Genomic DNA, 25,760 nt, shown 5'->3' with positions numbered 1-25,760 from the left:
CAAAATACCCCCATGAACCACAGAATTCTCCGAGGGACCACTCAAACTCCTCCATATCCCCTTGGGATTCCCCTCCAAATAACACGGTACGCCCCGAAACCCTCACAGGGGCCCCATATCACTTCCAGCCCTCGCAAATTTTCTTTGGGCCCTCCAACCCTCCAAAAAACACCCTTGTTATGCCCCCCAAAACCTCTCCGGGACCCCCAAACTTCCCGGGAGTCCCAAAACCCCCCAACCCCTCCTCCACTTTCCTAAAATCTCCTTGGGGCCCTCTAGCCCCCTCCAGGATCCTCTTGGAATTCTCCAAAGACTGATCCCCTTTCCTGCCGGGCCCTTGCTGGCCCCTCGCTGGCCACACATTGTCCAGCCGTAACCATCACCCCCGGATGGCTGCAGGAGCCAGGGGCAGCCTAAAGCAGTTTGCCCATTCCCAGCTCCAAGTCCATCACATCCATCCAATGCAACAGCCCAACGCTGCCCAGGGCTGCCCAGAGCCGTCTGACGCTCCTGTGGGCTCTCCAGGTGTTTCCCTGGCCCCAGGTGTTGCCTGTCCAGTTCTTCATCTCCCAGTGTCAGGAACACGCAGTGATCCCGCGCCCCAACCTGGGGTGACACAGCTGTGCCCAGGGTGGCCCTCCCAGCCCGGGCTGGCCTCGCTGAGCCTGGCACAGCCTGGTCACCACCCTGCAACTGCAGCACTCTGGGCACAGAGCGATCATGGGCCCACTCTGTTGGAGCTGCAGCCTGGGAATGCTCAGAGCTCACCTGTGGATGTGGGTTTGTTACTGGGGTTTGTCACTGTCCCCACGGTGGCACCGTGCCTGCAGCACACCGGGAGCTAAGTGCTGACAGAGAGGAGGGTTCTGCTGGCAGATCCAGCAGGCTGCTGGCAGGGAGATGCTCAGAGGACACACAGTTCTGTGTGGGCCTGGGGCTCTGCTGCTGAAGGGAAGCGCTGAAGGTGTCACCAGAATCTGACAGGAAAGGAAGGTTTTTCTCTTTAAACCAGTGAAATGAATCCCCTGGCACTTACTGCATCTCAGCTCAGTTTGGCAGGCCTTGGCAAATCTCAGCCTGTGCAGGGTGAGCTCAGTTCCTTTTGCTGTCTGTCCTGAGCACTGGCCCATCCCACCCTGGCTCCTGGGGGTCCCAAAGGCCTGGCTGGGTCAGCACATCCCGGTAACCCCAGCCATGGTGCTTGGGAAGGGGCACTCCCTGTCCTTTTGTAATGAGAGACAAAGGTGTTCTTGGGAGTCAGCTCATGAGGACAGTGAGCCCAAAGAGGCCTGAACCAGGGTCAGTGGGAACTGGTGATCTCAGGTTTAATCCTGTTCCTGAGTCCTAATTTTAGGATCTGGAGCCTGGCTTGCAGTGTTACGACTGCTAAACACAGACATTCCATGGCTTTCCCAGGGCTGCCGTGGATAAACCTCCCAAACTGGCAGGTGTCTCCCTGCTGTGGCTCAGCCGGCACGGGGCTGCTGGCACAAGAACATCACATCCTGCTTGGAGACATGGTACGGGTGCTAAAAATACCCCGAGACGCCAGATACGAAGAACAGTAAATCTCTGACAATTAATGGGGTCAAAAGCCACGTAGATCTAGACAGAGCATGAGCTCTCCTCTGGGAGCAGGTTAGAGCTGCACATGGAGCGGGAGCATCGCCCTGGGGAGGCTGGGCCTGCTGGGCTGAGGATCCTGGAGTATCTGGAGCTCCTCAGCTCCCTTTGGATCCCCTGCAGCCCCAGCTCCCTGTGTAGGTGTTCCTGCCCTGCTTCGGAGCCATCTCTGAAGCACGACGTGGGTTTGACAGGTTATTGGCAGCTGGGTGTGCTGCCATCTGCGGCTCTGGCAGACACCACATGGGTCGGATGTTGCATCATTCTTGGGGGTTTTATTTAAGATAAAGGCAAATGATTTCTCTTGCACTAGGCAGAGGGAATTGTTTGCGTTGCTGTATTTGTGTCTCTCTGGTGTTTCTGACGCATCTGTCTCTTCTGTTTGTGACAGATCAGCTGGAGAACTGGCTGAAATTTTCATTAGGTTATGAATTTGCTCCATGACCACCATGAACAAGCAGATGGTTCTTCTCTCTCCTCTTTTTCTGATCAGATTTTCCTCCTCTGTCAGAGAAGGAGCTGTCTCTAGCAGCCGCACGGTGGAGTAGCCAGACAGGAGAAGCAATTAGAGGTTTGCACTCCATCTTTCTGCTGGAGGCATTTCCAAGTCCTCACTGCAGCCAAAGGGCTGCTCTTCATATTCAACACCAAACACTCGAGCAGAGCCATCGGCACCTTCAGTCTGATGTCAGCTCTGGGCAGACTGGCCCTGCTGCTGAGCCAGGGTACCCCAGAGAGTCGATTTGTCAGTGTCACTTCTGATTTGCACAATCCACATGACACATCCTAATTGTGTCTTTACCACTGGGCCCCCAGAGCCTTTGGTCCAACACCAGAAGAGGCGAGTGTGTGCCAGACACCAAAGTTTAACCCATCACTGGTGAGGGCTGAGAGCTGACAGGGACGTTTAACATCTGACTTTTGCTGTGAGCAGGATTCAGAGCTGGCACCTGCAGCCATGAGTGGCTTCGTGGCTGAGCCCCGGCACCCTCCTCCGCTCTGCGTGTCTTTGGGTGCTGGTCCCGACCCGTCCTGCCCGAGGAGGTGCCTCTCCCGGCTCCCCACGAGGTGGCAATGCCGGTCTCCTGCAGGAGCAGCTCGGCAGGCAGCTCCGAGCTCTGGCAGACAATCCAGAGCTGTGCGGGGGCTCCGTGCACCGCAGCCCCGCTGCGTGGGGCCGTGGCCGTGCCAGGAGAGCTGGCAGAGGCTGTTCAGGGGCAGAGGAGCAGAGGGAGCGCAGAGCCGCCTGTGTCCTGGGGACACCTGTGCTGTCGCTGCTCACTGTAAGGCATCCCCAAGGAGCACTTGGGGGTGCTCATGGGGACCATTGTGCTCCTTGGCATTGGGTGGCACTAGGGGCCCTGCGACAAGGAAACGGACTGGTGGAGAGAACAGGGTCTGCCCAGCAACAGTGCCTCTGCCAGTCGCGGGGATCTCCCTTGTTGCCCTGTGTGTGTGCAGACAACAGACCCGGAGACCCAGTGTGATGCAGCTCAAGACTGTGTGGGGGTCCTGCAGCAGCGGCCCTGGGGCTCCTGGGGGCTTCTGGCGGGTGACCAGCCTGTGCTCACTGCAGGTTTCTCTCCTTGTTGGGTCCTGCAAGGCCATTTCACCCTGTGCTCTGAGGAGGGGGGTCTTGGTGCCACCTCCAGCCCACCTGGGAAGTGCAGCAGAATGGAAGGAATCATCCTGGCATTCAGCTTTACTGCTTCTCCTGCAGCTCAGCAATGCCCTCCGGGCTGGGACATTCCTAGAAACCAGCTTTTCTCCTCCAACATCCTTCCTGCAGCCTCTGTGTGACTGCACGGACGGGGATTCAGGATGAGCTGGATGTTTGATCCCATTAATCAGTGCGGGCAGCACTGACAGGCGTCAGCCCTGGTGATTAACCTGCTCCTGGAAAGAGCAGCAGGGTGAGCCCGGCTGTCGCGGGGCCAGAGGCAGTGCAGGGATTCCCTGATCAAGTCCTACGTTCCCTTTCCTTAAACAACTATTCCTGGCATTCACATCCCAAATTTGCACGAGCTAGCCGCTGCCCAGCCACAGTCGGGGTCTGCGGGATGCTCGCTGTGGTCCCAGCTGTCGGACGCTCGGGATGGAGGCACTGGACATGGTGTGACACGCATCCAGAGGGTCCCACACCTGCAGGACAGCAAGGGCCGGCCGTGAGCACATCCTGATTCTGTCAACCCAGTGACCTCCAGGCACCGACGTGGCCTCGGGTGTGTTACAATCACTGCGTTTAAGGGTATTTATTCACCCTCCCTCGCTCTGCTCAGCTCCCGCTTCCCCTGGCAGGGCCCCCACCCTCCGTCCCTCCCTCCTGTGACTCCGCTGCTCTCCGCGAGGTGCCAGGAGAGCTCCAAGCACAGGCTGAGCCCGCCCGTGCTGCTGGTGCAGGTGAGCAGGAACAGACCTGGGGCAGGTGAGCGGGCAGGGACCTGGCTCAGCTCCCTGCCGGCACCTGTGCAGGAGCAATGGAGCGACTCAGCTCTGTCTCTCCAGGCTGGGGAATTCTCTCAGGGAGGGCTCTCCAGGATCTTGGAGATGCCATGGGTTTCCTGCACAGAAGGGCTGTTGTGCCCCCACGCTGCAGTCCTGGCCAGTTCTTGGGTCATTCCCATGGGCTCTCTCTCTTCCACCCGTGGTGATTCCCCTGGCCAAGGTCCATGGCCTGTGCTGATATCACTCCGTGCTCACATCGCAGGGAATGTATCAAATAAACCTCCACCTTATGGGGATCACTGGGGTCCAAAAGCCCCAGCCCTCAGTTGGGGCCTTGGCATCAGCCTGGAGCAAACCTGACTCGGCAACAGGGGTCACAAAGACCAGGAAGGGTGGGAGCAGCTTAGGACTCTCCATCAGACACCTCAGAACCTCTGGGAGCTCCAGGAAGTGCTGGTGCCTGCCTAGTGACAGGCAGCAGGTCCAGACGGTTTTCTGCAGTGGAAGAGCCCAGACCAGGCATCGAGGGCAGCTGGGAGAGGGACAGGCACAGCCATGATAGGATTTTCATTTCATCTCCCGATGGATTCAGGAGCTGTCGGCACCAGGCGCAGCCAGCGCGGGGCTGACTCAGAGCCTCGGCATCGGCTGTGCCGGGATCAGGGATCATCCCTGCACGGCAGCTCTGCCTGTCAGCCCCACACAGCCTGTTTGCACATGCCAGTGAAGCTGCTCCTGCCAGACACGTCCTGCTTTGCTGCAGTTTGTCACACCTGGACCGTGGGATGCAGAACTGCTCCAGTGCCACAGGAAGGGGCAAAGCTACCAGGCTCAGCTCCCACAGCTCTCTCACTTCAGCACGGCTGGGCTGGTCAGCACAGCCAAGGAGCAGACACGGGGTCCAGCTGGAGACATAACTCATCTCCCACTGCTGCCCTGCATGGCTCCAGCCCCCCTCCACCCAAGCTCAAAGCCCCATTCCTGGAAGTGTTCAAGGCCAGGTTGAATGTGGCTTAGACCAAGCTCATCTAGTGGAAGGCGTCTCTGCCCATGGCAGGGAGTGGAACTGGATGAGCTTCAAGGTCTCTTCCAACCAAAACCCTCTGGGATTTGATGCTTCTATGATCCATCTGGGCAGGGCAATGCAGCTGTCCTGCCCTGCAGCCCCCTGCTTTCATCTTGCCCTTCCACTCTGCCTGAGCCAGGCAGCTCCTCTCTGTTCTAGAGGGAATTCCCTGTTCCATGCCAGGGAGAGAATTTTGGCCATGGAGAGATCCTGGGATTAACCTTTGATGGAATCTAGTGTGCCAGGCAGGGCCCTTCTGAGCTCGGCTCCTGGCATGTGCCAGCTCATCAGCAGCACAGGCACCATCACCAACACTGGCAACATCTGTGGACACAGGATGGGTGCATTTGGGTCCTTTCCTGCCATGGAAAGGTGGTGTGTGGATGCCCAGCAATGGGAATAACCGGAATGCACTGGGAAGCACAGTGAGACTCTTGTCCCAGGTGCTGCTGATGCTGCCTGGCACAATGGGGATCACAGCAGAGTCCCCTGGCACAGCAAGGGCAGAGAGGACAAGCCTTTCTGAGCAGCTCTCCGTATCCAGGGGTTCTGAGGCCCCTGAGAGGAGCAGCCCCAGCCCATGGGAAGAGCAGCCCCTGCCCTCCCTGGAGAGTGCCCACTGTGCACTGCCCCTGTGCCCTTAGTTCCAGCCAAGGGAGGAACCAGCCTGGCTGCCAAACAGCTCAGGCATTTGATCTTGCCTTGGTGTGACGGGGGTGGACACCAGGCTGATCTGGGGGTAAAGGCCAGGAGATTTTTGGGGTAACGGCAGCAGAAATGGCGAGCACAGGGCAGAGCTGTCCCCATTCTGCTGACTCGAGCAGAGAGAGGGGCAGGTCAGGCCAAAAACCTTGGTCAGCACCTGCCTCACTCCAGTTCATATTTCACTAACGAGGCAAAACCTGTGCGGGGTGTGAGCACATCCCCACGCAGCTCCAGCCGCAGCCCAGCCCCTTCCCTGCCCCGCGGCCAGGCACACTCATCGCTGCCTACGCCAACTCCCCGAGGGCCAAACACTGGCCACGGGCCAGCGCTCCTTCCTTCACACTGCCAGCCCCAGCCCAGCCCCAGCTGCCCGTCCCGGCATGATGCTGGCACTGCAGGGATTTGCCTCTTACAAAACACTTGGCCGTGGCACTCCCTTGCCAGGTCGGGAGTTGGAGCTGGGAGCGGGGGGCTGGGATGGCCACACTCTGGGGTCCCAGTGCCCCCGTTCCCAAAGCCCAGACAGGCTGGCCCAGGAAGGGCACAGGTTGCAGTGGCAGAGGACACTCGAGGGGACATCAGCCCCTGGGGTGCTCAAGGTCCTTCAAGCTCGTGTTTGCTGCCATGCTGTGCAGCTGCCAGGTCCCCTGTGCCTGTTCACACTCCTGGGGCCCCCCTGGAACCCCAAAGCTGCAGGAGCAGAGTGTTTATCCCAGAGCTGCCTGGCCACCTTATCTCGGTAACCAGCAAGTGCCAGCCTGGCAGGGGGACCTCAGCAGGCACTGCCTCGAGGCTGCAGCTGTAAAACTGCTCGGCAACAGCCCCTTCTTTTGGTTATGAGATGTCGGGGACCCCTAAGCAGAGGCATTTCCATGTAACAGCACTGCTCAGCTGCCCTGTTCATGGCCTTTCAGCAGTCACTGCACTCAGCCCCTGGCATGGAGCTTCCTGGGAAAACCAGGTCAAGATGGAGCCTTTCAGCCTGCTGCAGATTTTGCTGTGCTTGTGCCACAGGCTCAGTCCTGCACTTGCCAGAGGCAGAGCTACATTGGCTGAACCGGCATGGGGCAGGAAGGGCTGGCAGATCAAGTGGATTTTGGGGGCACAGGGAAGCCCAAGGCTGGGGTGCTGGGGCTAATATTGGCCCTGAACCTGCCAACCCTACAGCAGTTTCTCGCCAGGCTGGGCCAGGTGTTCAAACCCCATAGGGTTGAGATCAGAAGTGGGCACTTCTTGGCTCCCCAACTGTCTTCCTGTTCCAGGGCAGACTCTGGTTGCAGAGTCTTTTTTCCTTCACTCCTGAACCAGAAGCAGGAACTAAACTCCCCACAACAGCCTCTCCTTACTCAGGGATCTTTCTGAGCCTGTCAGCCTCGCTGGAAACAAACATGACACAGGGAACACGGTCTGCCCGGCGGTCCCCGGCACGCAGCCCCAGGGCAGGAGACCCCCAGGCTGGGGGTGCTGGGCAGAGCTGCGGGCGTGTCACCGGCGTTGTTTTGGCTGCCAGGGCCGCGTCCCTGCCGCGGCTTGTCCCCACGCCCAGCGCTGGGCTGTGATTAGCGAGGCGGGTCCTGCCCGCGTTCCCATCTCGCGTCAGCGCCGCCGCCCTCGCGGGCGCTGCCAGGCGGTGCCCGCAGCCAGGTGTGCCCCAGCCAGGTGTGCCCCAGCCAGGTGTGCCGCCCCGCCGCCGCGGTGCCAAATAAGGAAACCGCCCGAGCCCTTCTGCTTGCAAAACACTTTGGACTTGGTGCTCTGCTGACGCTGTCTGTTCCCAGCAGCTCCTGGGATGTGCTGCAGGCTGAAATGGCCCCTCTTCACCTTGCTGAGAGCCCCGGGACCCTGCAAAGACAACGCTCTGAACCCTCACAGGGCTGGTGTCCCATCAGCAGTGCAAGGGGCATGGACACAGGAATGGACCCACAGCGTGAATGTGGGGAGGCCTGGCCACAGGACTCCCACCCCGTGCATGGAGCTCGACTCCCAGGCCCAGGACATGAAGGAGCTGCTGCCTGGCTGGCAGTGCTGGTGCTGCACCATGTGCCACCCTGGCCTGGCTGGGGTCACCCATGTCCCTGGTGCTGCCAATGAGCCACGGAGCAGCACCAGGCACAGACCTGCACTGTGGTCAAAGCTCACATCCCTGCCAGAGCTGCTGCTGTGCAGCTGCAGCACAGCTGGGCCAGGGCCAGTGGCAGGACAGCAGTTCAGCCTCCCAGCGATCCCACAGTGGGGTCACCAGCACAGGGTGGGAAACAGCAGCAGCTGGAGGAGGAGGCAGGAGGCTCTGGCAAAGCTGAGTCAGGAGCTGGCTGCCTGTGTCTCTCCATGGTCATGGGTAACAGCGAGAGGCTCAGGAACAGGGAGATCTCAGGTCTTCCTCAATTAGTTAACCATCTGGGATGAACAGAATGTGTCCAAGGGGATCAGCAGGGGATCCCTCCCTGTAATTTGGGAAGGCTGTGTGCCAGCTGGGGGTGACAGAAATGCCCTGAGCAGATATGGCCCCTCACCCAGTGAGTCTCATGTGTCCCTCGAGTCCCTCAATTTCTCACAATGCCCTGGGTCAAAGCCCTGGGTCTCAGGCAGTCACTGGGGAGATGTCCTCAGCCAAAGCAAAGGTGAAGGGTCTGACAAGGATCCAATTGAAGGGCCTGACTGGCCTCTCATGTGGCTCCAGTCTATTGGGGACATCCCCCCCCAGCTTCCAGTCACCACAACCACCTGCTCTGACCCCCCAGGGAAGGGTGGTCAGACCCCAGCCATGCTGGGCACTGAGCTGCACTGTGGGCACACACATTTAGAGCTAGGAAATTACAGCTTGGCAATTCCTTTCAGGCCTGGATTTCTCCTGTCTCTCAGGTCCATTCCCAGACTGACAAGCTGACTACAGCTTCAGTTAAGGGAGGCAGTCTCCCAGAGTGATAACTTGGTGAAAAACAGAAGGGAATTCAGAATAAAGATTAACACCTGGTGTCTTTCCCATGGGACATCCGGACATGCTGTCCCAGGGGATGTTTTTCCCAATAGTCCAATGAACTACTGTCCTGTCCTGGCTGCACTAACACACTTTAAATACGGAATGTCCGTACAATAAATTGGCCTTTTTTCCCCCAAAGATCTCCGTGTGTGTTGCTGTCTTTTCTCTCTCTTTGCAGTGCAATAACCACACTGCACCAACCCTAAACAGGGAAAGAAGGCACCTGCACCCTGACCTGCGGGAGCTCTGGGGGCAGCAGGAGAGGGTTTAGGGCTCTCTGCAGAAAGACAAAGCCAAAATGGGACTAGCAGGAGCCCCCCAGTCCCACTGGGCTCCCTGGGCAGGGCTGTGGCTGGGCCACGCAGGTGGAAAGTTATTTCTCAGGAACTGGTTGATGGTGAAAGTTCTTTCCCAGGTGTGGCCCAAAAGGAATGTGAATCCTCTGAAGTCCTCCTCTCCCCTGTAATTACTGTCAGACAAGTTTCAGCTTGGAGCTGGGCCGCCCCGGCCCCGGGCATGGGAGCGAGGGGATGACGCACCGGCCTGTCCCTGCAGCGCACATGTCCCCTCCTGCCCCAGGAATGCATCCCATGACTCACGGGGACCGCGGGGGCAGCGGGGTGGATGGTGAGGAGGGGAGCAGTCGGGGTGCTGGGTGGGTGCACAACACTGGTCTCATGCAGGTGTGGGGGCCTGTGTTCTCCAGGCCGGACATCCCAGGGGATGACTGAACAGCCAGACACTACTCTCCCCCAGGGTACACAGCCTTGCCTGTACTGGCATCCCAGCAGTGTCCCAGTCCCAGGGTCTCAGCAGACCCAGAAGAAAGGTGCCTCCCCAGCTCTGTGAGGGGTCTGGCCATGCAGGACACTGCTGGTCTGGTCTGTGCCCCCGGTGTTCCTCACCCTGACCAATTCCACAGGCATCATCCCTGGGACATCATTACTGGGCCAGTGGACATATTCGTGGCAGATGTGGGCCAGCAGATTGCAAAGGGTCTTGGCTCTTGGGGCTGTCAAAACTGAGGGCCATTGCACAGGACTGACAGGGTCTGACCTGTCTCAGGGGAGCCTGCACAGCTGGAGCTGGAGCAGTGCTCAGTGGCATCTCGGGGCCAGGGGCTCGGGGTGAGCCTGCTGGGGACATCCCCAGGGGGAATCACTCGGGAAGGAGCCCTGCACAGTTCCCGCATGCCACGGCCGGGCTCTCACCCTTGGGCTGGGGGTCGGTCACAGGCACGGGGCTGGAGCAGAGCAGAGTCCACTCTGCCAAGGCCTGTGTTTCCCGGCAGAGCCCGGTGCCAGAGGGGCTCTCCCCGTAGCCCGTGTGTGCGGAGCAGCCTCGGGTGCGCGTCAGAACTGCGCACACCAGGCGAGCACACGAGTGCGCACCTTCCACACCTGCTCACGCTCCTCTCCTCCCCTCTCCGCCCGGCTCTGCTGGCTCAGCACCGCCCCGGCCTTGCGGCGGCTCCGACCCCGGGCCCGGCTCTGCCACACCGGCACCGGGAGCTGCTCGCCCGGCTAGGGGGATGAGGAACTGCGGAGAGCAGCGCGGGCAGGATGCAGACAGGGATCGGCTGCCCCCAGGGCACCTGAGCACACCCCTGCACACCCCAGTACCCTCCGCACACCCCTGCATACATTAGTACCCCCCAGAGCACCCCAGCAGCCCTGCGCACCAGAACTGCCCCACAGTCCCACCCCATCCCTGTCCTCCTCCCCCTCTCCGTCCCCGTTCCCCGTTCCCCGTTCCCTGTCCCCGTTCCCCGTCTCCGTTCCCTGTCCCCGTTCCTCTGCCCGTCCCCGTCCCCGCCCCGCTCCGCCCGGTCCCGCCGCTCCTGCCGCTGCCAGCAGGGGGCGCCCGTGCGCAGCGATCGCGCCCCCGGGCAGCGCCCCGCGCTACCGGCGCGTCCCGCCCGCTCCACCGGCACCCCCGGGTACCCCCAGTCCTCCCGCTCCCACCGGGTACCCCCGGATCCTCCCAGCTTCCCGGGTACCCCCCCAGTCATCCCGCTCCCACCGGGTACCCCCGATCCCAACCGGTCCCCACCGCGTGCCTCCGGGACTCTCTAATACTCCCGGTCTCCGGGTCTCACTAGGTCCACTCAGATCCCCCTACTCTCCAGGGGTCCTACTGGGTCCCTCTACACCAGCCCACAGCCCAGAGTGGGATTCCAGCACCGTTCCTCAGGGCAGGTCCCAGCCCTGATGCCCAAGTGCAGTCTGATCACACCCGGGGCTCCTGTGGGGTGGGGGGCACCAGCATCACTGGGGCATTGGGACCACCAACACCACTGGGACACCGGGACTACTGAGCCACCAGGGTATGGGAACCACTGGGACCATAGGTACCACCAGGACATCAGGACACCAGGACACTGGGATCATCAGCACCACTGGGACCAGTGGGACACTGGGGCACGAGGACCACTGGGACCATTGGCACCACCACCTCCCATTCGGTTCTGCCCGAGAGTCTCAGCCCAGCCCTGGTGGTGCAGAATCACATCCACGCAGTGAGCAGGGTCTGGAGTTTATCCCAAGCACTCGCTGGTCCTGCAGCACTGGGCTGAGCCGGGGTTTCGGATTAACAGGATAATAACAGAGGTGAAGCTGCTTACGGAGCTGTGGCATGTCATTACTGTTACGTATTGGAGAATCCACCGCGCTCCAGGCGAGAGCGGGGCCAGCGTGTGCCAGGCCCAGGCAAGCCATCGCCTCCTGCCAGACACAGCTGATGGGCCTTGGCTCTGCGCTCCCAACTCGTGCTCAGAAAATCATTAGTGTCATTAGAGCTCCAGGGTGGAGCAGTGGCCCTTGGCCAGGAGTGCTGTGGGCTTGGTGAGGGAGTGGGAGTGGGAATGGGGTCCCAAGAGGGGTTTTAGCAGGGCTGCAGCTGGGGGCTCAGGTCTTTGGTGGGATGCAGGGAGGGATGGGACAGGTTTATTGCCAGGGGCCTCTGGTAGGCACCGACTGTTTCAGTCTTGTTAATGACTTCATAAAATTCCCTGCCAAGTGCAGATTAACGAGCAGACAAGTCATTACCATCATGTGGGAAGTGACAGCACAGCTCGGTTACAGGGACTGCTCTGGGGTGCATCTCCTGAGCACAAGGGCTGAGCAGCCCCTTCCCCTCCCCGCAGCTGTGGTGGCCTCCTGGGAGCACGGTCCCATTGTCCTCTCGAGTGCACAAGGTGACAAGGCCCATGGTGCAGCTTCACAGGCAACACCTGCCACAGCCATCAGCCCTCGAGGAGCAAGAGACAGGGAGGGCAGGAGGGATTCAGAACACACAGCACGTTCTACCTGACAGGCCAGGCCACAGCTCTCTTCCAGAGGAGGCTGAGACCAGAGCTGGGGTCCCACCGAGGAGAGGGGCTTCTCTGGGGGCAGCTGGAAATCACAGTCTGTGAGGGCCATTTCCATTGCTCCTGCCCATCCTCCTGGTCATCAGGGCTGTGCACAGGGCATGGACAACGCCTAGATGCAGGAGGGCACCAAACTCCTCCTGTGGAGGAGTCACAGGGCTGATGGAGTCCCTGTCACCACCTGCAAGTTTGTCACATCCCCCTGGGGTCCTTTGGCGTGACTGGCCTCACCCCATGTTGGGTATTCAATCGTGATTCCCTTCTGTGAACACAAGCGTCCCCAGGCCAGTGCTGGTACCTGCCTCACCCCACCACCAACGTCACAGGTGTCCCAAGCTGGGATTCCCAGCTGAAGACCTTGCCCCGGGGGTGCAGCAGGTGTGGGTGCAGGATGAATGTGGGAGCTGCTGTTCGTTGCCCACAGTCAGCAGAATGTTCGTGTGACTCCAGCATTGCCACGTTCAGTGAGGGGAGAGGAATGAGCAGACAGGGTGTGATCCTATTGCCACACCGAAGAATGAGACATGAGAAAATGCAAGAGCTGCTGTTACCTGGAAGAGAGATGCTGAAAAACTAACGTGGGAAACTCCAAAGGTTGGAGTTTGTCATGGAGATAGAGCTGAAGCAATTCCTGGTGGCTTGGGATTTTGGCTCTGCTCAGTCATAAAAATATTTTTCTGTCTGAGTAAAACAAGCCCTGAAGTGTGTCCATCTGTCCTTCTTCTGCCTGCTGGAGTGACTCTGGTCACGCCTCTGACTGCAGCTCAAGGAGGTTCACAGGGAAAGCCTTGGTCCCACACAACAGCTTGTTCCTTGGGCTCTGGACAAGGGAATCCCCAGATCTGCTCTGTGGTTCTGCACACTGTCACTTGTCTGAGCCCAAGCGGGACTGCATGAGTTAGGATGTCACTGGAGACAGCCCACAGAGAGCCAAACTTCTCAGCACTGAGCTTGCTGGAATGAGTCCCTCATCCCCAGGCAGAGGCAAGAGGGCTGAGCCAGCCCTTGGAGACAGGACTGGTGTGATCACAATTTGTTCAGTATCTTCCTTGCTCAGATGTGCCAGCAGAGAGGCCATGCTCAGCCTGGGGTGGGCTGGCAGTGCACAGGACTGTCACAGTGCCTGAGTCCATGAGGATGAACAGCTGCAGTGGGACTGGGGGGAAAAGCTTCAACAATTGTGGAAAGACCATCTCTGCCAGATGGGCCCACGATCCCTGAATGCAGCAGAGAGAACCCCACTGCCCCACACTGCCTGGCCACTTGGATGAGAGCAGAGCTATGGACTGGCTGTGTCAGCAGTGCTGATTCCTTGGGAATCACTCCATGAGGGGATCTCCTTGGCACATGCCAAAACAGGCAGAGTGGGTCTCTGCTGGGGAGCAGCTCTGTGCCCCAGCATGGCCCTCACTGGTGGAGGTGGCTCATGAAGCATCAGTGACACAGGGCCGGGACCTCACCTGATGCTCTGTGAACAACTAGGACCTGGGGCAAATGGAGGAACATCACCCTGTTCCACATTCACAGGAGGAGAGGAGAGGAGAGGAGAGGAGAGGAGAGGAGAGGAGAGGAGAGGAGAGGAGAGGAGAGGAGAGGAGAGGAGAGGAGAGGAGAGGAGAGGAGAGGAGAGGAGAGGAGAGGAGAGGAGAGGAGAGGAGAGGAGAGGAGAGGAGAGGAGAGGAGAGGAGAGGAGAGGAGAGGAGAGGAGAGGAGAGGAGAGGAGAGGGAGCTTGTCAGTAGCCCAGAGTGGCCCTGATATGGGGCTGCCAACGGGGCAGCTAGAGGCTCCCATTGGCACAGCAATATCTGGCTTCATTGCACCAGTTTGGAGCCTGGAGAGGGACAATACAGAGTTATTCCCCTTGTCCTTCCCATCACCTGGCTCCCTCCATTGCTGCCTTCTCCCCTCTGCAGGGGCTGACCCAGGTTGTGCTGTCCATCTCTCAGTCTCTTGGTGAGGGCAGGAGGGGATTAAATGGGGTGGCATCACCCCCACCCTGCAGCTCGGGCAGCCGAGTTTTGGCTCATTGGCTGATGGCAATGTGCCCTGGGCTGCCCAGAGGGAGTTTCCACTGCACACACAACCACTGTTTCCTTTCATGGTAATAGGATCTGGGATGGCTTTTTCCAGATAATGTGGGGGGGCCGTCAGGACACGTCGTGGCACATGGTAGAGAATCGACAGCTGAGATAGAAACAAAGACATCATATGTCACTCCACACCTTGATATATTTGTTACCTGTTTTGTGTTGTTCAGACTTACAGAGCAAACCCGTCCTGTGCCTGCCATTCCTCACACACAGGAGACACCTTTCCCAGGCCTGCAACCCTCAGTGAGTTCCCACTGAGCTGGGAATTGCTGTGGAAGGCACTCAGGAGAAGCTGGCCCACAGGGGAAAGGCGATGACTCCTAATTAGCTCTTATTCATGACATTAAAAGCACAATTAGGAGTTATTACTTGAGGTAAATGCAACGCACTGACCGTGGCCGTTTCACACCAGCCCTCCCCTCTCTGGGCACTGCGTGTGCAGTGTGGTCACCCCAACAGGCATCATCACCTCCCCTCCTGTGCAAACAGAGGAGTTCAGTTCTTTGCTCCCTGCTGCAGCACATGAGGCAGAGATAGCATCTCTGGCATGCTTCTTGCTGGAACAGACTCTGATACCATCTCCCCAGCATTATGATGTTTACTTTTTTCTTTTATCTCAAGGGAATTTGTTGTGGGTGAGTGCTTCAGGAAAGCCTGGGAGATTGAATTCTTCTGGTAACATGAAATAGCTGAAGCAGTACTGCTCCTCTGTATCCTGATGTGCCATCAACAGCCAGTGCAGGGGAGCTCTGTGCTGAGGGTTCCTGATGTCAGAGCGGGGCTGGTGTGAGATTTTTGTTCAGGAGCTCAGTCAGAGGCCAGGGCAGCAGCTGACCAGCAAGAGCATTGGTCAGAAAAGACCAGGGAAAAGCTGATATTGCAGGACAATGTCCAGATTGTCTGTCTGACATCTGCCACACATAGTAAAAGAACTGAAGCCTGGGCTGAGGTTGTAATAATACAGAAAGAAAAGCTCTAAGGTCAGGTGTCCCCTATACCTGTGGGCGGTGGAAGGGCTTTGCTTTGCCTCATTTTAGGGCAGTTGTCACATTCAGGCCGACTTGTAACTTGGCCTAACATGTGAGGGTGACCTGAGGGGAAGTCAGACCTCACAGCACAGGTTTCAGCCCATGTGAGAGGCTCAGGGCCAACATGGGAATTGCCTGGAGCAGGAAGGTGTTTGCTGGAGCAAACATGAGCAAAGTGAGCGGCGTTCACAAGAACTGGGAGCAGGGGTGGCCCGGGATGGCTCTGGAGCACAGCTCTCACACGGCGGCTCTTGGGTAATCCTGTACCCCACACTGCAGAGGGAAACGGGCCAGGAACATCTCATCTTGGTCCTGCCAGGTTGTCCCAGGATGGTGCTGGAAGCTGAGCTCTGTCCTCTGCTCACTCCTCCCTTTGCCAGTGTGGGGTTGTGCCCAGGTCCCCTCCTTCCCCAGCTCTCTGAAGGATGGGGAATGTGTGCATTCCAAACTCCCAGTTTTTGCAGCTTGGGGAGTCAAAATTCCAAACCTGAAGCCCATAGGTGTGAGGCAGTGCTGCCCAGAGAGCAGAGCCATCGAATGAGAGGATCCAGAGTCTGTCTCTTGTTAAGCTGTTTCCTTGGTGGCTGCCCACAGAGTCACCCAACGCTCCTGGAGCTGCTGAAGGGAGTGTGACTGCTGTGAAGTCCGGAGATCTAACAGGAGGAAGATAAAGCCTTGTTATTATTGTGTCCTTCAGGGAACATGAAAGAAAGGAGGCACCGTGAATTACCGAGGGTGAGGCTCTGGGAACATCTGAGCACCTCCAAAATCAGTTAATGCATTATAATGTGAAAACAGCCGGAGGGGGCTGGGAAGGAAGGAGATCACAACTGAGAGAAAGCACAAAAGGGTTCCTAATCCCTATAACTCCTTCACTACCTCACAGGCACCTCTGCAAAAAGCAAAAATAACTTCTTTTATTGAGAATGCCATGGCTGGAGCCTGGCAGGCCAGGCTGGGTGTGCGATTTTCCACTGTGCAAAACAAGAGCTGGCGTCACATCAGTGAAGGGCTTTTTTCCCGAGAAAGAATAAAACAGTGGAGTGCCACATTTCCTGCTTCTTTGCTGCTTTTTTCATGCCAATACCTGTCATGTTGCTGTAATCATTCTCCTCAGTCCTTCAGTAGCCCAGGGCAACTGGCCAGCACTGTCCCTCCTCTCTGTACTGGCATGGTCAAACCCTCAGTGTTTGCAGGGTCCTCACCCCCGCTGCTGGATGTGTTGGGCTTGGCCCATCAGCACTTTTGATAGAAGTGATGCTGGTCCTGCTGAGTTACCATTAGCATCGGTGTCTTCAGCTGCAAATCTGTAGGAAAAAGCCTATAGCACAAACACTGATAAGGATTGATCTTCCTACTGATAAGGATTTATCCTAGTCTTCCCATTGATAAAGACTCACCATGCTCTTCCAATTGATAAGGATTGATTCTTCTCTTCCGATCAGGAATTGCAAGTAATGTGTCTTGGCTGTGGGTGTCTGATAGAGCTTCAGTCCCTCTCCTCTGATTTAGAATATTTAAGCATTAAACCCTGCCTCAGTGTTGAAAGAGTGGAAATTGTGGCACAGGATTTTTGAGCTTCTACACATTTTTTAGAAGTCACAGGCAATTTCTGTGGAATTTGGGAGAGGTGATGGAGCAAAGCAGGTACTGCTGGGAAACATTACTCATCTGCCCTTTAAATCAACTGAAACCCCACCAGTGTCGGGACTTTCCAGTCTCTGTAGGGAGATTCAGCCCAGCTGGTACATAAGCAGAAATTGCTGGAGTTTCTTCTCTTTTGAGCTGTAAGACTTCTGCCAAATCCTGTATCAGTACACAAATCCTGCCAGGTCTGTGCTTGTCCTGCGATAAAGGTCCAGAGGGGAAAGTTTCCATCTGGCTTTAGCTTGGCCAATATAAAGATTATGGATGCGCAGAGCTCTTAAGTCAGCAGCTTTCCTTGGCTTTAGACTCTTTAAAAAAGCAAATAAATAGATTTGTAGATTTTTGCAATGATCCTTGCGGGTGACTTGGCGGATGCCAGAGGATTCACTTGTGTTATTTCACGAGGGAGCAGCGGGTGGAGCTGGAACGGACACTGGGAATGCCAAAACATAGCCCTGAGCAGGGACCTGGAGCACGCCAGGTGCTGGGAATGGAAGCGGAAGAAGGTCCCATGTGAGCCATAGTGTTGCTGGTGGGATGTGACAAAAGATGTGAAATCAAGGAAGGAAAAATGATGATTCTGGAATTTGGCTCTGGCTGTCAGGGGTGTCGAAAGGCGCCGGCAACGCCTCCTGGCCGGGCTATAAAGGGCCCCGAGGCAGGGGAGCGAGCACTCGCTGCTGCTGCTGCTGCTGCCGGGCCGCCTCTCTCTCCACGTCCAGCCTCCAGCATGAGCACCACTGTCAGGCAATTCTCCTCCTCCACCTCCCTCAAGGGGTTCGGGAGCCTGGGGGGAGGCTCCAGCAGGCTCTCCTCCGTGCGTGTTGGGGGAGGAGGCTACAGGGCCCCCAGCGTGCACGGGGGCTCTGGCAGCTACTCCGTCTCTTCCCGCATGGTGTCGGGGCTCGGCAGTGGCTTTGGGGGCAGCTACTGCAGCAGCGCAGGAGGGGCCCTCGGCGGGGGCTTCGGGGGCAGCTATGGGGCCGGCTTTGGGGCCGGCTTTGGAGGAGGCTTTGGAGGAGGTTTTGGAGGAGGCGATGGCATCCTGCCCGCGGGGGAGAAGGAGACCATGCAGAACCTCAACGACCGCCTGGCCACCTACCTGGACAAGGTGCGAGCCCTGGAGGAGGCCAACACCGACCTGGAGGTGAAGATCAGGGAGTGGTACAAGAAGCAGGCGCCTGGTCCTGACCGTGACTACAGCCCCTACTACAGGACTATCGAGGAGCTCAGGAACAAGGTAGGATGCTGGGATTAATGCAGTTGATGTTGTGTGTCAGAGTGGAAGCAGAAACAATGACTGTTACCTCTGCAATTAGTCAGCAGCAATTATGTCGTAAAAAGTGTCCCAATGGCACGTGTGGAGTGCCCGGCTGGAAATCAGAGATGCCTCAATGTCAGCTTGTGGTTACATCCTCCTGAGTGGGACAAGTGGCAACTTTTACTGGCAGGAACAGATCTAAGAGGATGTAACACAAAAATGAAGAAAACAGACAAGTCTGTACTGATCATGTGCATTCTTGGAAGTTTAAAATTAAGGTGCAGGGAAATTTGCAGCTGTGGGCGAACTGTGAAACACTGATGTCATGTTTGGAAACATTCACGAAAAGAAGTTGCAAACTTGTTTCAGCTCCTCCTGTTGAGGAGATTTAGATGATAAAAAAATGGAACTGACCAATAATGACTTTTTTGCCTCTTTTGGCAGTTGCTGCCCCAGGGCTGGAATTGGTACAAAGCCCACGGAGCTGGGGGGATTCCCCTCTCTTTGATTTGAGTCCCACCATACCGTTCTGGAGGATTTGCTTGAGTTTACAATGTTCCATGTTACTTCCCATGCATGAATTGCCCCCAGCAATTCCAGAAGTTGTGGACAGCTGGAACTGCAGGAGTGCTGGCAAAGGATGCAGGGAGCTCATTTTTCCCCCCTCTCCTCAACAGAGTTCTCCTGAACTCTGACTTGAATCTCCTCCCAGTGTGGGTTATTTGCTCCTGCTTTGGTAATATGAAAATCAGAATCTGTAGGCACCTGCTCACTGCCTTTTGCTCCATTTCTGCTGCCAACAAATTAAATACATCCCAGAACAAGGTGTGCCAAGCACAGACATCCCACTGGTCTCTCTGACCTTTCCACAAACAGCACCTGCCCTGAAGGATAGGAACAAAGGCCACTATCAGATCTCACACATCTTATGTGGCCTCAGTCTGCCTTTTGAAACACTTACTGATGAATTTTTTGATAGGGAGGTTATGGAGTAACCAACCCTTCCTGTAGTCAGTCTCAGCTGCATCTCACCTGTCCTGATTCCAGACACTCTTGTGCTAAGGAAATGCCAAACTTCCCCAAAAGTGCTGTTTCTGTCCCAGCACTCAGCCAGGAAGAATTCTTGAAACTCCTTATCTTTCACTGCCCAGGTGTTGGTGGCCACAGTCGACAATTCCAACCTCCTGCTGCAGATTGACAATGCCAGGCTGACAGCAGATGACTTCAGGACCAAGTAAGACACATTTCCTGGAAAAGATGGAACAAAGTGTGCAGGAAAGTTTGATGGAATGAGGAGAAAATCGCATCCAAACCCCAGAAAGGCAATGTGGGAGCAAAGCCTTCAAAACAAGGGTGTAATTTCCAAAGCAGATGGTTATCTCAGTCTTACAGGCACCCAGGGATTGTGTTGTTTCCATCCAAACCCACTATTTTATTCCTGTTGCTTGTTTACCTCTGGCACAGCCTCTCCTGTGCAGAGACCTTGCCTTGTGCCTCACTGTGCCCTTAATGTGTGTGTGCAGCTCCAGAGAGCCCAGGGCCAGTACCAAGGCCTGGTGGTGTCAGGAGCAGGGTGATGTTATGGACTCAGGTGTACACTTTTTTTATCATTTTCCCCCCACTTTCCTCAGCATTCCCCCTAGGAAAGTTGTCAGTGGGGTCATGTAGTATTGCCACAATGCCAGCAGCAGTGTGGAGGCAGCAAACAGCAAACCCAGGTGCTGTGTGCTCAGCTGGCAGCAGCTCGTGCAGCTTTGCTGAGTGTGTGTGTCCCCAGGTTTGAGTCAGAGCAGGCTCTGCGCATGAGTGTGGAGTCCGACATCAACGGCCTGCGCCGGGTCCTGGATGAGCTGACCCTGTCCAGAGCCGACCTGGAGATGCAGATTGAGAACCTGAAGGAGGAGCTGGCTTATCTGAAGAAGAACCACGAGGAGGTGAGCACGGAGTTGGAATCTAAGAAGGCCACCCTGGGCCCTGAAATTTTAGTTCTGCTCCAGCCTTTAAGGCTACGCTGAGTTCTGAACTGCTGGGCAGGAGGTGAGAAGTGCTGGTGAGGCAGCAGAGGGGACACATTCTAGACAGCAGCACATCCTCCCTGGAGCCTGTGGAACTCCCATTCACCACTTCCGTTTCAGTAATATCCACTGTGGCTGTTAGGGATTTATTAACAACCCTCGCAGCTTCTGGCTGGGAAGTTCTGTTCCCTGAGAAATGAACTAGCTATAGGCTCTGCTTTATCCTCTGGAGAATAAACACCAGTGGAGATTTCTCAAGAATATGAATTATTTTATTTGTGGTCATGGAGCAAATACCCCAATTTGCTCCCTTTGGATCAGCCCCAAAATGCTCGCTTTCCTGAAGAACACTGTCTCAAAAGTAACATTTTATATGCTGGTTCTAGGATTGCGTGAAGATGTGTTTCTCTTTTTTGTATCAGGAAATGACTGCCCTGCGTGGTCAGGTGGGTGGGGAGATCAGCGTGGAGATGGACGCTGCTCCTGGCATCGACCTCACCAAGATCCTGGCGGAGATGCGGGAGCAGTACGAGAGCCTGGCCGAGAAGAACCGCAGGGACGCCGAGCAGTGGTTCTTCAGCAAGGTGAGGAGCTGGCAGCGAGCAGCAGGCACTGGGCCAGGGCTGTGGCCGCTGCCGGGGCTCTGAGGGCACGGCTTTGCCTCTCTGCAGACGGAAGAGCTGAACCGGGAGGTGGCCATCAACACGGAGCAGCTGCAGAGCGGCAAGACGGAGATCACGGAGCTGCGGCGCACGATCCAGAGCCTGGAGATCGACCTGCAGTCACAGCTCAGCACGGTACGAGGGCTGGGCTGCCGGCAGGGCGGGGGTGCAGGGCTGTGCCCACCCTGCCCACCCTCCTGAGCCCATCCCCGTGCCCGTCCCGCAGAAAGCAGCTCTGGAGGGCACCCTGGCCGACACCGAGGCGCGCTACGGCACCCAGCTGGCCCAGCTGCAGATGCTGATCACCGGCGTGGAGGAGCAGCTGGCCGAGCTGCGCTGTGACATGGAGCGCCAGAACCACGAGTACAGAGCCCTGCTGGACGTCAAGAGCCGCCTGGAGCAGGAGATCGCCACGTACCGCCGGCTGCTGGAGGGCGAGGACGCGCAGTGAGTGAGGGCGGGTGGGAGCAGACGGGTCATAGCAAAGGAAACAGAAAATGAACCATCTGCATCCCCTAGAGAGTTCTCTCAGCCCATTCCCTGACCCATTGCATGCAGCAGGGTCTCCCTTTTCAGTCCCACCCGTCCACAACATCCCAGTGGTTGTAACAGCCCTGCAGCATCCCTGGGTTCCACCTCCCATTCTTCCATGTCTGTGTGATCCTGGGCAGGGAGCAGGTGCTGCTGCTTGCAGCTGGGGTGGTGCTGCACTCGTGTCTGAATCCCTGTGTCACCCATCCTTATCAGTTTCTTCCTTCAGTTGGGACACTGGCAGTTTCCAGAAGCATTTTAATCATGTGGTTGGTACAATAAGTAAAGACAGGATTTAAATAATTTTTTTTTCTTGGAGATTACTCACTTTTTCCTGTTTCTCACCACCTTTTCCTTGTTCTTCTCCTATAGCATGTCTTCCCACTACACCTCACAGCCTGTGAAAGAAGGTAAGAACAGGTCTTGGATGAAGCTCTGATCATACACAGCTCTCATACCCTCACCCACCTTCTTAGCACAGACTCTTTTAACTTTTCTACAAAAGTTACTCTTTTATTATATTTTCAAAATTTGAACTGTTATACCAAGTTTTACAATATAACAAATTAATTATATAACAAATATTATGATATACCAAAATAAGTGTCAGAAATTATGTGAACAGACTGAATCTGTACAATTTAGCAGTGGGAACGTGGTGCTATATTGGGTTTCTGATGCGATGATTGTAGTAACAAATCTCTAAGACAGAGATCTTTAAAACACTTCCTCCTTGCTGCCCTGAAAATAACGGTTCCTTCTTTCCCCATTGCAGGACCAGTCACCACCCGCCAGATCCGCACCATCTTCGAGGAGGTGCAGGATGGGAAGGTGATCTCTTCCCGGGAGCAGATCACCCAGGCTGCCCACTGAGGCACTGCCTGTTCTGCTGCAAACCTCGCCCAGCACAGCAAAGCAGATCCCAGCTGATGTGTTCTTGCCATATGGATCATCAAAAGCACCTTCTCCCACTATCACCCCCCTCCTTAACCTCTCTCACCCTTCTCTCAGCTCTGTGCCACACACTGAAATCAAATAAAGCTTCTCTTTGTCCTGCAAACCAAGGTCTGGTCTCGATGCTCTTGGGCTGTCCCACCCCTGCGGGTGTGGGACAAAGCTCCTCCCTGGAAGGAGCAACATTCTCCATCCTTGGTACCCTGATGGTGGCGCCTGCACATCCACACCTCTGTAACTCCCGAGACCTGAGGGCTTCAGGGGAGAGGGTGTGGGGAGGAGTCTAGCAAGGAGCTGATCCCACAGGTGGTGGGAGGTGAAACCTGTGAGAATCCCTGCATTTCACAGATTGGACAAAGCTCTGGCTCCCCTACTGCAATGCCCAGCAGCAGCAGTGCTGAAGCTTTAACCCAGCGAGGCCAAGCGAGTGAACAAAGCCCAAGTGATGCAGACAGGACCCTGCAAATGCAATACCCCAGCTCTGCTCCAGCAGCTGCTCCCCATTCTGGACCCCAAGCTTTGGGGTGAAACAGTCTGAAGCTGCAGGCAGGAGAGGGGTCCACTGGCTGCTGTCCTTCCAGACAGGCAAACTCAGCTCAGTTTGGCTCCTGCTTCCAAAGGCGCCACTGAAGGGTAAGGAAAACAGTGATGGGAAAAGGAGGGTATGGTCTGTGCAGGGAAAAGGATTAAAATTCTTCTGGGAGTTCTTGTAGCACTCCCCGGCTGGCGGTGGCTGCTCCTGACACAGCAGTTCCCACTGCCGTCAGCTGGCCCAGCGTTCCTGGAAAGCCAGTTCAGACACATTCTTGGCTGCATTCTGACACATTTATTACTAAGTAAATCCAACTTCTAACTCAATGAAATGAATCAGAGCAACGCGACTTAGTGAGAGTGAGGGCAGAGCCGGCCACACAGCTTTATGACCCTTCTCCAGAAACCTGTCTGGAATTTAGGAGGAGATAAGAGAGAATTCTTTATTTTCCCCCAAACATTGGAATGATGCCTGCAGTGCATCATCTGCCCCGCAGCCAGGTTGGCAGGACTCCACAGTTTCGAGGCCCCCCATGCCCCTGCCCTGCAGCTCTGCCCAGCGCTGTGGGCTGGGCCCCCTCTGCCCTCTCGGAGCAGATCCCTGTGACCCTCGTGGGGCATTGGCTGCCCCGAGCACCCCCAGCATCCACCGAGCAGAGACACGGTTCTGGTTTGAAGTTTAATGCTAATGATCAGTGAGCTCATCTGTAGGGTCGGGAGAAAAGCTGCTGCACGTCCTCGTGGAGCATCCACGGGTCAGTGGTTGCACAATTCCCGACCCTCCCAACCCGAGGCACCTCCAGGGTCCTGCAGACTGCGCTCCCTCCACTCCCACAGCCTTGAGAAGAGAGCCCCGAGCAACCCAGGGACTTTTCCTGGGGGAATTCATGTCCCAGGGCTGGATAAAGACAGAGCTGAATCACTCCAGATCAGATGCCTGAGAAAGGTCGGGACAGACACAGCTTGCACGGCCACACCCCATTCCAGGTCACCTCTTAGAGACCCCGCTGTCCCCAAGGGTCACCAACACCTCTTGCAGCTCCTCCGAGGCCCCTGCCATGCCTTGTCCTTGCAACAGCCAGCGCTGGGATGTTGAGGTGCCTTGCTGGAATTCACTCTTGCTTTATATTTCCCTCCTGTAAAAGTCTGGGCACACCTGTGTTCCTATAGAAACAACAAATAACACTTTGCTAATTAAATCCCTGGCTTTAATTACTCCTGCAACTGCACAGTGTGAGGTAGGTGTGGAAAACAGATGTCAATTTTCTCCTGCCTTGAGCATTAATAATTAGCCCTGACCTTAGGAAACCCCACCGAGGAGGGAGCTTCAGGGGTGGCTCACACTGACAGGCAGCAGCAGCTCAAGGCAGGTCTCAGAAAGCGGGAATTTAGTCCAGAAAGATGATTTGACTTCTCAGGCAACACTGAATTCCTCTGACAGAAAAGACCACTTTAGAAACAGATATTAATGTGTGGTTTTCAGCTCGTTTTAGGGAATTTTTTATGATAATTTGATTCCAGGGCAAACTTTATAAACATATAAAAAGAGGGAAGTGGTTTTATCCAGGTAGTATCTGCATTTGCTGATATGTCATTTTGGAGCCAGAACTTCACCCCCATTTTCCCCCAAAGTAAGACCAAATTGTATGTTTAAACACGATTGTGCTACCATGAATCTGCTGTTATGCTGTAGAACTGGAATTCTGATTTTGAAATATATTAAAAATGGGCTCACAGTGTGCACGTGCTCAAAAACAGAGGCAGGATCTGGTTGAATACTCAGTCTTTTACTTCAAAGGATATGATAGAAACAACATGCAGTCCTTGTGGTTGTGTTCAACGGGAGGTCATGGAAATAACATCCTTGAGTAGTTAATTTAGTTTTAAGTCTTAATTAATGCTCATGATTTTAATTGCTGCCTGTGGCATTACCAAAGTATCACAGATATTCTGGGCAATGTGTGCTTTTATGACATAGCAGTTCAATGGCAAACAAAAGATGAAAGAAAAGGCAATTCCCCATATAAGAAGAGCCGTGAATCACCTGTGTGACCCCTATGGTGATGTGGTGACAGTGTGTGACACCACATCACCATGTGTGTCACACAGGTGACACGTGTGCCACTCTGAGGGGCTTTGCTCGGGGCAAGGCTGAGCGTTTGGACTCTCACAGGGGCTCTGCACCGGTTTTGTCTCTGACATTCCCCTTTCCCCACATCACCGCTGCAATCAGAGAGGACAAACCACGGCATTGCCCGGGCGAAGGTGAGGAAATGAAGATGGGGACGAAGCACATTCCTGGGAGTGACACGTCCCGGCCGCCCCCGCGCTGCTGCACCTTTTCCATCTGCACCTGGGGAGGACGAGCAGCGAGTGGGCGTCCCCTGGCCCCGTGCCCGGCGCTCACACGACTCCAACACGCTGACTCCAAGAGACAGAGACGGCCAGAGCCAGCAGAGACTCCGATCCTCCAGCTCTCCAAGCTGCACGGACTTGTCTCCATTCACCAGTGGCGAATGGGAAGATAGGGAACCACTTCTCCATAGCAGCCAACTCCTGATATTCCAAGGACACATCCCACTCCTGTACTGTCTCCAGCTTTCTGCAGATGGAGGGGAGGGAGTTGTGCCCTTTGAGCTCCTCAGCAATGTACCTTTGTTCTTCCTCCCATACCCTTTCTCCCCTCCTTTGGCAACTGATCTAAGGAAGAACTTGGCTGTTGGGAAGGGGCTGTTGGGGCCTGTCTGTGGAGCCAGCCCAACAATCCACCGTGTGCACACATGAGCAATCCCTTCCCCTCCACACCCTGCACAATCATCCAGGGACACTCGGATTGCAGGGTTCTGCTGTG

The 25,760-nt window shown here is 56.0% G+C and overlaps 1 protein-coding gene and 1 long non-coding RNA gene across 5 annotated transcripts in view; one reads left to right on the top strand and one right to left on the bottom strand.

Moving 5' to 3' along the window:
* Positions 1 to 14,401: 14,401 nt before the first annotated feature.
* Positions 14,402 to 25,760, bottom strand: part of LOC148221082 (uncharacterized) — a 154,777-nt gene continuing 143,418 nt past the window's right edge. Inside the window, exons 3-5 of one of the 4 annotated variants that reach the window (XR_015808599.1) lie at positions 21,753 to 21,822; positions 18,263 to 19,464; positions 14,402 to 15,961 (exon numbers count right to left, since the gene is read on the bottom strand). This is a non-coding gene — a long non-coding RNA (uncharacterized LOC148221082). Of the gene's footprint in view, positions 15,962 to 16,395; positions 17,646 to 18,190; positions 19,465 to 21,752; positions 21,823 to 25,760 lie in introns of those variants that run through there. The other 3 variants (XR_015808598.1, XR_015808600.1, XR_015808597.1) reach the window with 3 other exon arrangements.
* Positions 17,616 to 22,488, top strand: LOC148221084 (keratin, type I cytoskeletal 14-like). Its single transcript, XM_088179685.1, has 8 exons — positions 17,616 to 18,195; positions 19,368 to 19,450; positions 19,994 to 20,150; positions 20,654 to 20,815; positions 20,903 to 21,028; positions 21,120 to 21,340; positions 21,797 to 21,834; positions 22,200 to 22,488. The coding sequence occupies exons 1-8, from the start codon at positions 17,686 to 17,688 to the stop codon at positions 22,295 to 22,297; spliced, it is 1,395 nt and encodes a 464-aa protein (XP_088035811.1). The 5' UTR covers positions 17,616 to 17,685; the 3' UTR covers positions 22,298 to 22,488.

The sequence above is a fragment of the Sturnus vulgaris genome, chromosome 27 (assembly GCF_052056855.1).
Source record: "Sturnus vulgaris isolate bStuVul1 chromosome 27, bStuVul1.hap1, whole genome shotgun sequence".
NCBI classification, from domain to species: domain Eukaryota; kingdom Metazoa; phylum Chordata; class Aves; order Passeriformes; family Sturnidae; genus Sturnus; species Sturnus vulgaris.
The sequence above is the reverse complement of the archived record's forward strand: the minus strand, read 5'-3'. Positions and strand labels throughout refer to the sequence as shown.